Source organism: Somniosus microcephalus, chromosome 34 (assembly GCF_052327205.1).
Source record: "Somniosus microcephalus isolate GS21.2 chromosome 34, FLI_Smic_1.0, whole genome shotgun sequence".
Lineage (NCBI taxonomy): Eukaryota > Metazoa > Chordata > Chondrichthyes > Squaliformes > Somniosidae > Somniosus > Somniosus microcephalus.
The window spans coordinates 17,213,137-17,225,708 of NC_141020.1; the positions used below are offsets into that span (position 1 = coordinate 17,213,137).

General features: G+C 49.4%; 1 protein-coding gene across 1 annotated transcript in view; it reads left to right on the top strand.

Moving 5' to 3' along the window:
- Window positions 1-12,572, top strand: part of LOC147096831 (cyclin-dependent kinase-like 1) — an 83,933-nt gene that overhangs the window by 49,363 nt on the left and 21,998 nt on the right. The window contains exons 3-5 of the mRNA XM_085973476.1: window positions 6,716-6,788; window positions 9,080-9,170; window positions 10,806-11,006. Of these exons, the coding sequence (XP_085829602.1) occupies window positions 6,716-6,788; window positions 9,080-9,170; window positions 10,806-11,006 (365 nt within the window). The remainder of the gene's footprint in view (window positions 1-6,715; window positions 6,789-9,079; window positions 9,171-10,805; window positions 11,007-12,572) is intronic.

A 12,572-nucleotide genomic window follows, 5' to 3' on the forward strand; every position in this document is an offset into this window, starting at 1 on the left:
TGGGGCTTTTTCCCCCCATTTGTCAGGGTATGCACACCCTCCCCACAGGGACACACCCCGCCTAGGGTACGGTAGCATAGCGGCTATGTTACTGGCACTAGCAATCCAAGAGGTCTGGTCTAATGATCCAGAGACGTGAGTTCAAATCCCACCGCGGCAGCCGGGGAATTTAAATTCAGTTAATTAAATAAATCTGGAATTAAAAAGCTAGTATCAGTAATGGTGACCATGAAACTACCAGATTGTCATAGAAACCCATCTGGTTCACTAATGTCCATTTAGGGAAGGAAATCTGCCATCCTTACCCGGTCTGGCCGATACGTGACTCCAGACCCACAGCAATGTGGTTGACTCTTAACTGCCCTCTGAAATGGCCACTCAATTGTCAAGAAGGCAGCTCACCACCACCTTCTCGAGGGCAAGTGGGGATGGGCAATAAATGCTGGCCTTGCCAGCTGCCCACATCCCTTAAATACATTTTTTTTAAACTTGCCGACTTGTGTGCAGGTTGGCAGAGCTGAGGCTTGGGGATACCACCAAAGTGGGCACAGGGCTACTGTTGGACTGTAACCAGCGAAAGCCATAGAGCTTCCCCCTACAGACCACTGGGTAGTGTCCCGCTGCTTGTCCGCTACCTGTTAGAACGTTCACTTGCACAGCTACCTGGATGGGAGGAATCCCAAGCCCCCAGTGGTAGACCCACCCCTCGGGGATTACTGGTTAGCCATTGCCCTGGAGAACTGGAGGTGTTGGATTACACAGCGGTTTTACGTGGATCTGACCTTCCATTGCCTGAATGTGTGTCATCTCGACCATCCCCTCACTTTACCGCCCCCCCTCCTCCCCCCAACACACCCTGGCCACAAGGATGATAAGACACTAGCTGGTCATCAGATAAGGACCAACACCCTGTAGGCCAGGCCAGGGCACGAAGACTGAAAAGAAGAGGAGAGATGAATTGAGAAGTTGCGGTTGGGTTGGTTTTAAGACCCGGTAACTTGTAGGGAGAATGGAGGACTGAAGCGCATGTCTGCTTTACCATAATCACCACGGCATCAGACGTGGCTACACTTTCAATGGACACGAAGACTGCAGTGACTCGGGACTTGATTTGCACCCCCACCCTCCCAACAAACTATGTACAACTGTCTCTCTTCTCCCTGCCACTGGCCCAATGGACTACTGCCAGCTTATTTCATGTGCCCAGCAGGGGTAGAAGGCCCCTGGTAGCGAGAGGGTTTGAGTACAGGAACAAGGATGTCTTGCTGCAGTTGTACAGGGCCTTGGTGAGACCACACCTTGAGTATTGTGTGCAGTTTTGGTCGCCTTATCTGAGGAAGGATGTTCTTGCCAGCGAAGATTCACCAGGCTGATACCTGGAATGGCAGGAATGACGTATGAGGAGAGATTGGGTCGATTGGGCTTATACTCGCTGGAGTTTAGAAGAATGAGAGGGACTCTCATTGAAACATAAAATTCTGACAGGACTGGACAGACTAGATGCAGGAAGGATGTTCCCGATAGTCGGGGAGTCCAGAACCAGGGGTCACAGTCTAAGGATAAGGGGGAAGCCATTTAGGACAGAAATGAGGAGGAATTTCTTCACCCAGAGAGTGGTGAACCTGTGGAATTCTCTACCACAGAAGGCAGTTGAGGCCAATTCATTAAATATATTCAAGAAGGAGTTGGATATATTTCTTAAGGCTAAAGGGATCAAGGGATATGGGGAGAAAGCAGGGACAGGGTACTGAATTTGGATGATCAGCCATGATCTCATTGAATAGTGGAGCAGGCTCAAGGGGCCGAATGGCCTACTCCTGCTCCTATTTTCTATGTTTCTATGGTAGGCCTGCAGGTGGCATTCCGCTGTCTCCAGGGTAACGAGAGCCCCCTTGTGCTCCAGTCAGTGCTGGCGAGGGATGGTGAAGACGGCTAGAGACGGGGGGCGGGGGGGGGGGGAGGGATTGGGAGTGATGGAAAGGGAGGAAGAGCCAGCGGACAAAACAGTGCAGCTGACGGAAGAGGACGCGTGAGAGAGCAAGAAACACCCAGTGAGTGGAGGGGGGAAGCCAAGTACAGCAGGCTGTTTGATGGTTGCCACGGCAATGCCAGTGTTTGCTCCCGCACCAAGCGTGTTTACAGTCAGAGCTGGCTTCTGCACAGCATACTAACCAGCCGGCTTCAGGGGAAAGCAGAACAGACTTAATCAGCCGAGGGGGAAACAATTAAACAGCAGCTTCTTGTAGGAGCTATCTTTTTTTTTTAAACTCACTGAGATGGAAAGTTATAAGCAGACTGAAGTTTAATTAAAACTGTACAGCTGAAAAGGAAAATGGGAGCAGGGCGATAATCGAGCAGGCCCATGAAAGTTTAGACTCTTCTCTATAAAAGGTAATACAGTAATAATAGTATGTAGGAGGTCATGAAGAATTGCTCAAAAATATATTCCTGACCTTTCACCTCTGGGACTTTGGTTCAAATGGGGCCCGCTCAGGTTCAGCCACACCCTGGTCTTGCTGAGGGGTTGGTGGCTTCACTGGGCAATGGGCAGACCAGTTTTACAACATCTCACCCCAGTGAAATTGGAAGGATTTCTTTCCCCTCTTGCCCAGCAAGCGCCCCCCCCCCCCCACCACCCGCCCAGTGAAATATTGCAAAGATCTCAAGAAATGTTATAATTTTTTTTTTTTTTTTTTTAAAAGAACCTCGTGTGCATCTGCCGCACTTTTAAAAGTTTCACGTTCTGTTAGGTGCAAAATCAATGTTAAGAAAAAAAAAAGGGAGGGAGGAAAGAAAGCCAGTCATTATTCTGCTGGTTTTTCTGGACTTGCAGTGAAGCCAAAGATTTACAAGCAACCGCCAATGTGCAGAGAAACAATTACCCTCTAATTGACCGCAGAATATTCCTATTTTCAGCGATTGGACAGAGTGGCCTCAAAGGGGCAGGCTACATTACACATCGCTCCACCTTAGCAGCAGAATAATACATTGTGCGTTACATGGTCCTTGTATAATACAGGAAACTTCGCGATATCCGGCACCGACGGGACCGGCGTGATGCCGATCTATGAAAACCTCCGGACAGACCAGCGCTAATGTTGAAGGATACGGAGGTTTTCATCTCCGTATCTGACAACAAACACTGTTGCTTAGCAACAGCTTGTAAACAGTCGGCCCGTACCTTGGAAGCATCTCTGTAGCTTAGCAACAGCTTCAGAGAGGCTTTCCAGAGACTGACTGTTTAAAAAAAAAAATGCTAGGAGAAGAAAAAAGAAAAAAAAACTAACAAAACGGCTGCTGATTTCTGCCGTTAGATCGCGGTTTCCGGACATACAACCCCCGGATAAACCAAAGTTTCCTGTATAGGGACCTTGTATAATATAGGGACGCGAGTAGACCATTCAGCCTCTTGAGCCTGTTCTACCATTCAGTTAGGCCCTGGATGAGCTCCAGCTCGGCTCCATTTGCTCACCTTTGCTCCGCAGCGCTCGATACCCTTGGCCAACAAAAAGCTATTGATCTCATAGAAACATAGAAGATAGGAGCAGAAGTAGGCCATTCGGCCCTTCGAGCCTGCTCCGCCATTCAATGCGATCATGGCTGATCATCCAAATTCAGTACCCTGTCCCCGCCTTTTCCCCATATCCCTTGATCCCTTTAGCCTCAAGAAATCCAACTCTTTCTTGAATATATTTAATGAACTAGCCTCCACCGCCTTCTGTGGCAGAGAATTCCACAGGTTCACCACTCTCTGGGTGAAGAAATTCCTCCTCATTTCAGTCCTAAATGGCTTACCCCTTATCCTTAGACTATGACCCCTGGTTCTGGACTCCCCGGCCATCAGAAACATCCTTCCTGCATCTAGTCTGTCCAGACCTGACAGAATTTTATAGGTTTCGATGAGATCCCCTCTCAACCTTCTAAACTCCAGCGAGTACAAGCCCAATCGACACAATCTCTCTTCATACGTCATTCCTGCCATCCCAGGTATCAGCCTGGTGAATCTTCGCTGCACTCCCTCCATGGCAAGAACGTCCTTCCTCAGGTAAGGTGACCAAAACTGCACACAATACTCAAGATGCGGTCTCACCAAGGCCCTGTACAACTGTAGCAAGACATCCTTGCTCCTGTACTCGAATCCTCTCGCTACGAAGGCCAACATACCATTTGCCTTCTTAACCGCCTGCTGCACCTGCATGCTTACCTTCAGCGACTGGTGCACAAGGACTTGAATATTTCAATTGCACCCCCCTCCCAGCCTCCACAGCTTTTTGGGGGAAAGATTTCCAGATTTCCGCTGCCCTTTGCGTGAACAGGTGCTTCCTGACATCGCCCCTGGTCGACCTAGCTCTAATTTTAAGATTATTTAATGATTATGCCCCCTTGCTCTCGATTTCCTCCACCTGTGGAAAAACTAAGCTGGGATCTGACCAAGGCTCTGCACAACTGATGCCCCCACGTCTTCACCTTTTGGTTCTTTACTTGTCCTATTACCATCTCGTCTCTTGCCTTGAACATCTCAATGTCTCCTCACCCCTCCCAGACCTTCCCTTTTGTTCTTTCATCCCCCTCCCCCATTTCCCAGCCCCCTAACTTGCTTCTTAATCTGTTTCATTTCCTGCTTTTTTTTTTCTCAGTCCTGACGAAGGGTCTTCGACCAGAAACATTAACTCTGTTTCTCTCTCCACGGATATTGCCTGGCCTGCTGAGTTTTGCCAGCGTTTTCTGCTGTTATTTCACCATTTGGTTGTTGGCTTAACCGTTTCGTGTGTTCTGGCACAATATTGGTGTCCTGACTTGGTGTTCACCCACCCCCAATCGCCAGTTACTGGTGAATTAAGGTGTAGGACTGAGCCACCAGATTTACAAGCAACCGCCAATGTACAGAGAAACAATTAACCTCTAACTGACCGCAGACGATTGCTATTTACAGCGATTGGACCTCGTGGCCGGTACTGAGCCGCACTGACCCGGATGTCTCGGATTCGATCCCTGGTTTGTGCTCAGCTCGTTAATTTCAGTGCATTAGAGAAAGGAAGCAGCCAGGGGTCCCTGCCAATGTTCCGGCTAATGTGCACGGCTGCCCGGTAATCTCAAAGGGTCCCGCGCAGGCCGCTCACCGGCTTTTACATTGTAAATACTGGGCGCGCACAGAATTTTAAAGGGACTGCGCAGAGCAAAGCGCAGCTAACGGGGAGCATTGGTTTCTGCTCCTGATCACTATCTGACATAAATTGTGCCATTTATGTAGAAAGGACTTATGAAATATACTGGGCGGCCTGCTGGTGGCGCTGTCCAGGGAGAGTATAAATACTCTGGTACGGGCCCAGCTTGCTCAGCGACATTTTGTAAACAGGAACTAGTGAAGGATAACTAGACCTCCATGTTGTGAAACAGTCGATTAAAGCCTTGTTTAATACTCCGACCAAGTGCCTAGTAGTTTTCTTACGTCATTATCCAGTGGCATTTTTTTTTTTATTCGTTTGTAGGATATTGGCATCGCTGGCAAGGCCAGCATTTATTGCCCATCCCTAATTGCCCTTGAGAAGGTGGTGGTGAGCCGCCTTCTTGAACCGCTGCAGTCCGTACGGTGAAGGTACTCCCACAGTGCTGTTAGGGAGGGAGTTCCAGGATTTTGACCCAGCGACGATGAAGGATCGACGATATATTTCCAAGTCAGGATGGTGTGTGACTTGATGGGGAACTTGGAGGTGGTGGTGTTCCCATGCGCCTGCTGCCCTTGTCCTTCTAGGCGGTAGAGGTCGCGGGTTTGGGAAGTGCTGCTGAAGAAGCTTTGGTGAGTTGCTGCGGTGCATCTTGTAGATGGTGCACACTGCAGCCACGGTGCGCCGGTGGTGGAGGGAGTGAATGTTTAAGGTGGTGGATGGGGTGCCATTCAAGCGGGCTGCTTTTGTCCTGGATGGTGTCGAGCTTCTTGACTGTTGTTGGAGCTGCACTCATCCAGGCAAGTGGAGAGTATTCCATCACACTCCTGACTTGTGGGTTGTAGATGGTGGAAAGGCTTTGGGGAGTCAGGAGGTGAGACACTCGCCGCAGAATACCTAGCATCTGAGAAAGTGTGCCTGTGTGAGGGTGTGGGGTTGGTTGTTGAGCAAAGGACAGGATGGGACTTGGGGTATGATTCCCTCCACAGTCGAATAGCATGTTGCTCAGGTATGTGATACGCCCGACTGGGGCAAGAGTCGGCCGGAGCTCAGCAAGAGGCTTCAGAAGAGAGAGGGAGGAATTTAGGGGGTGGGGGGGAAGATTTAATTCAGCTTCTCAGCTTCTCGACGGTTCTGGAACCTGCTCTGTGAGCGCCGGCCAGTCTGTGCCCTTCCCGCTGTGCCCGGCGGCGAACTGCTGCCTCGTTAGTTTTTTTGCGCGACAGTAATTCATTGGTGCCACAGCCACCTCATTGGCACAGAAGGGCAGTGCTGTCTGGAGCCGCTGTGACGGCTTCGGTTAAAAGGATAATTAAATTGTCAAGTGAAAGGAGACCTTTGAGACTATTAATATCAGACTCTTTGCAGCTGGTGTCTGTTGCTTTAAATAATGCAACATGACTTCTTAAAAAAAAAAAACCAGAACAAGGGCCGACTCCACTTCCACTGACGCACTTGAGCCTGTCTGGTTCGGTCTGGTGTAGGGTCAGGTCTGAGGTGAGGTGTGATTGACGGGAGCGTTTTTTTTTCCTCTTTTCTCTTTCTTTCAGGGTTGCAGAGGTTCAGGTGAAGAGCATCGTACGGCAGACGCTGCAGGCTGTCAACTTCTGTCACAAGCACAACGTAAGTGCAGGGGAAAGGATGTTCGAGAATGGGGCCGGGAGTGAGGGACTTCAGTTGCATGGTGAGACTGGAGGAGCTGGGGTGGTTCTCCTTGAGAGCAGTGAAGGTTAAGGGGAGATTTAATAGAGGTGTTCAAAGTTATATGGGGTTTTGGAAGAGCAGGTAGAGAGAAACTGTTTCCACTGGCAGGAGGGTCGGTAACCAGAGGACACTGGAGGGAGTGCAGCGAAGATTCACCAGACTGATACCTGGGATGGCAGGAATGACGTATGAGGAGAGATTGGGTCGATTGGGCTTGTACTCGCTGGAGTTTAGAAGAATGAGAGGGGATCTCATTGAAACTTATAAAATTCTAACAGGACTAGACAGACTAGATGCAGGAAGGATGTTCCCGATGGCGGGGGAGTCCAGAACCAGGGGTCACAGTCTACGGATAAGGGGTAAGCCATTTAGGACAGAGATGAGGAGGAATTTCTTCACCCAGAGAGTGGTGAGCCTGTGGAATTCTCTACCACAGAAGGCAGTGGAGACCAATTCATTAAATATATTCAAGAAGGAGTTGGATATATTTCTTAAGGCTAAAGGTATCAAGGGATATGGGGAGAAGGCAGGGACAGGGTACTGAATTTGAATGATCAGCCATGATCTCATTGAATGGCGGAGCAGGCTCAAGGGGCCGAATGGCCTACTCCTGCTCCTATCTTCTATGTTTCTATGACACAGATTTAAGTTAATTGGCAAAAGAGCCAGAGGGGGAGATGAAGAATTTTTTTTAAATTTTTTTTTACACAGCGAGTTGTGATCTGGAATGCGCTGCCTGAAAGGGCGGTGGAAGCAGATTCAATAGTAACTTTCAAAAGAGGAGTTGGATAAATACTTGAAAAGGAGAAATGTACAGGTCTATGGGGAAAGAGCAGGGAGAGGGATTCATTGGATTGCTCTTTCAAAGAGCCGGCACAGGCACGATGGGCCGAATGGCCTCCTTCTGTGCTGCATCATTCCATGAAAAGGCTTAGCTGGTGCAACGCATCATTGAACCGTTAGACAGCAACCCCCCTGCCGACCGATGGGTGGGTGAGTCTATCCAGTGAGCAGAGGGCAGCTTCGATCCCTGGTCTCCGCTAAACTCGCTGATTCTGAAGGGCTGCGGTTGGCTTGAGTTATGGAGGAGGAAGAGGGCCGGGGTGTGCGTGTGTGTGTGTGTGTGTTAGATATATTTCTTAAGGCTAAAGGGATATGGGGAGAAGGCAGGGACAGGGTACTGAGTTTGGATGACCAGCCATGATCTCATTGAATGGCGGAGCAGGCTTGAGGGGCCGAATGGCCTACTCCTCCTATCTTCTATGTTTCTATGTAAGATTCTGTGATTCCCTTCCCTTCAGTTGGGTCCTCAACGATATTCCGGCAGCTTTCATGGTCAGTGTCTGGTGCGAGGCCACGTTCAGTTTCAGAACCTCGCGATGACGGGACTGGAACTTGACCTCTGGTTCCACGCCATGACCAGCTGTACTGGAGGGACATGCTGGCTGGAAATGAGATCAGTTGGGCAGTCCCAGTTCGGTTAATTGTGGGGGCCATGGGTCCACAGCACCAAACACCCATCGTGCATTCTGCAGCAAATGGCCATATGGGGGTACAGTAGCACAGTGGTTATGTTACTGGGCTGGTAAACCAGAGGCCTGGACTAATGATCCCGAGACGTGAGTTCAAATCCCACCACGGCAGCCGGGGAATTTAAATTCAGTTAATTAAATAAATTTGGAATAAAAAGCTGTGAAACTACCAGATGGTCGTAAAAACCCATCTGGTTCACTAATGCCCTTTATGGAAGGAAATCTACCGTCCTTACCCGGTCTGGCCGATATGTGACTCCAGACCCACAGCAATGTGGTCGACCCTTATCTGCCCTCTGAAATGGCCTAGCGAGCCACTCAGTTGTAACTAACCACTACCAAGAATCAAAATCCTGGAACTCCTTCCCCAACAGCACTGTGGGAGTACCTCACTGCACGGACTGCAGCGGTTCAAGAAGGTGGCTCACCACCACCACCTCTAGGGCAATTAGGATTGGGCAATAAATGCTGGTCTTGAACTAATATTTTAAAAAATTTAAGCCCCAACGTCGAGCCTTTAGGGCTCGCCACTAAATTACACGCACTTCATCCTGACTCCAGAGTTCAATCGAACGAAACGCATTATATGACCTTGGGTGTTGGTGTGACGAGTTACTCTTCGCACTTGAGTGCTGCAAAGCTTGTTATTTACTGACTGATTTTTCAATGCCTCCACAGTGCATCCACAGAGACGTGAAGCCAGAGAACATCCTCATCACCAAGCACGGGGTCATCAAGCTCTGTGACTTCGGCTTCGCGAGAATCTTGAGTGAGTTTGTTTTTACTGCTCGACCGTGAGGTGCCAGAGCCGATGTCAACGAGGTGGGGTGGTGGTGGTTGGGGGCGGGGGGGTGGTTGTGGTGGTGGTGCGGGCGATAACTCAGTGCTACAGAAGGGGAAGGGAGATGGGGCCCAAGTCTAGCTTCTCTTGCTACCTGATCTGAGCTGGGTTGAGTTTGGAGTTGACCAGAGAAACAAAGAAAGAACTTGTATTTATATAGCGACTGTCACTACCTCAGGATGTCCCAAAGGTGCTTTAAAGCCACTGAACTACATTTGAAGCTTAGCCACTGTTGTACAGGAAACTCTTTGGTATCCGGCACCGACGGGACCGCCGTGTTGCCGATTGATCAAAAATTCCGGATGACGGAGATGGTTATCTACCAAGGCTATTTTTAACAGAGAAGAATTAAAAAATCAAGAAATGTGCAGTATACAGTAATTGGGCACTCACCTACAGAATGTTGTGTTAAATGGATGGTGGAAGATGCTTGATTAAGTACAGTACTGCCAGTTGAGGGTAATGCAATGCAGTGACTACCAGCAGTGTGGGAGACACACAGTACCCCTGTAAAATGGCAGATCGGAAGAGACTACCGGCAGCGCGGGAGAGTCCGACTCCTGATACAGGGGTATTGAGGTGTTCCGACTTCCGACAGCGCCAAGAAGCCGAGTAGTGGCAGTTTGGAGAACTACCCCCACTGACTAACTCGGCCACCGCGGGAGACTCAGACTCGGTAACATTGCCGGTTATTGAGGTGTTGTTTTCGGAGCGAGAATTTTGCCGGTTAATAGAGAATTCTGGATATTTAGGTGCAGTTTAAACGAGAGTTTCCTGTAATATAGTGGAGGGGGGGGGGGGGAATTTTAAGCATAAAATCTAGGCTGACACTCCAGGTGCCAGTACTGAGGGAGCGCTGCACTGTTGGTGGTGCCATCTTTCAGATGAGACATTAAACCGAGGCCCCGTCTGCCCCCTCGGGTAGACGTAAAAGAGCCCATGGCACTATTTTGAAGAAAAGCAGTGGAGTTCTCCCTGGTGCCCTGGGCTAATAGTTATCCTTCAACTAACATCGCTAAAACAGATTATCTGATCGTTACCACATTGCTGTTTGTGGGAGCTTGCTGAGCGCAAATTGGCTGCTGCGTTTCCTACATTACAACAGTGACTACACTTCAAAAGTAATTAATTGGCTGTAAAGAGCTTTGGGATGTCCAGTGGCCGTGAAAGGTGCTATAGAAATAGAAGTCTTTTTATTTTACAGCTGTCTCTCCAACCCACACTATCCATGAGCAATGCCACAGGTGGACACTAGCTCAAAAGTAGCTACAGTTCTTAATCATGCTGTAAAAGTGACTACATTTCAAAAGTAGTTCATTGGCTGTAAAGCGCTTTGGGACATCCTGAGGTTGTGAAAGGCGCTATAGAAATGCAAGACCTTATTTTCTTTAAAGGAGGAGATTGATTCTCTTACGGTGCTGGTGGGCCCAGCTAAGAGAAGCTCGGGCAGTAACAGTAGGACCCCCCTCCTGGGACCCCACCACAGTTTTGTAGTAGGGAGGTGTGACTGGCCTCTGCCGACCTCGACATGTTGACGTCTTGATGTTACTCGCTGTGTTCCAGCTGGTCCGGGGGACGATTACACTGATTACGTGGCAACGCGCTGGTACCGCGCCCCGGAGTTGCTGGTCGGCGACACGCAGTATGGCCCCCCGGTGGATGTCTGGGCCATAGGCTGCGTCTTCGCCGAGCTCATCTCGGGCAATCCGCTCTGGCCTGGCCGCTCGGACGTCGATCAGCTCTATCTAATCAGGAGGACGCTGGGTAAGTGGCAGATCCCGGGTCGGTGGGAGGAGGCCGGGTCAGTTCCAGCCGTCTCTGTCTGTTTGGGGTCTGTCTGGCATTGAATGTGTTTGTTGTGTCTAACGGGTCATGTTAATTGAGAGCATACTGAGTAACCGATAAGTGCTGCGAAGGGGCACCTTAACTGATTGTCGGCTGCTCCTGAGGACGGGAGCACCATCATTGAGGCAGCTTTACCTGCGTTACTACTAGTTTTTAAAAGTATTTCACTGCTGAATTGCAAAGGCAGGAGTGTATTAATAATTTACCCCGACCGAGGGTTGCCCTTGCTGGTTGGCTACACTCCTTGAGGTTTCATCACATGACTTTCTACCTCCACTATACTACGGGGTAGGGTAGCATAGCGGTTAGAGTACTGGACTAGTAATAGAGACATAGAAGATAGGAGCAGGAGTAGGCCATTCGGCCCCTCGAGCCTGCTCCGCCATTCAATGCGATCATGGCTGATCATCCAAATTCAGTACCCTGTCCCTGCTTTCTCCCCATATCCCTTGACCCCTTTAGCCTTAAGAAATATTTCTAACTCCTTCTTGAATATATTTAATGAATTGGCCTCAACTGCCTTCTGTGGTAGAGAATTCCACAGGTTCACCACTCTCTGGGTGAAGAAATTCCTCCTCATCGCTGTCCTAAATGGCTTACCCCTTATCCTTAGACTGTGACCCCTGGTTCTGGACTCCCCCGCCATCGGGAACATCCTTCCTGCATCTAGTCTGTCTAGTCCTGTCAGAATTTTATAAGTTTCAATGAGATCCCCTCTCATTCTTCTAAACTCCAGCGAGTATAAGCCGAATCGACCCAATCTCTCCTCATACGTCATTCCTGCCATCCCAGGTATCAGCCTGGTGAATCTTTGCTGAACTCCTTCCATGGCAAGAACATCCTTCCTCAGATAAGGCGACCAAAACTGCACACAATACTCAAGGTGTGGTCTCACCAAGGCCCTGTACAACTGCAGCAAGACATCCTTGTTCCTGTACTCGAACCCTCTCACTACAAAGGCCAACATACCATTTGCCTTCTTAATCCTGGACTTAATGATCTGGAGACACAAGTTCAAATCCCACCACGGCAGCTGAGGAATTTAAATTCAATTAAATAAATAAACCTGGAATACAAAGCTAGGTGGGCCATGAAACTACCATGATTGTCGTAAAAATCCATCTGGTTCACTAATGCCCTTCAGGGAAGGAAATCTGCCGTCCTTACCCGTTCTGGCCTAGATGTGACTCCAGACCCACAGCAATGTGGTTGACTCTTAACTGCTCCTCTGAAGTGACTGAGCAAGCCATGCAGTTGGTTCAAGAAGGCGGCTCACCACTGCCACCACCTTCTCAGGCCAACCAGGGCTGGGCAATAAATGCCAGCCTTTCCAGACCCACAGCAATGTGGATGACTCTTAACTGCCCTCTGAAATGGCCCAGCCAGACACTCGGTTGTAGAAGGTGGATCATCACCACTTAAGGATGGGCAATAAATGCCGGCCGTGCCTGTGACGCCCACGTGAATGAATTTAAACAAAAAACC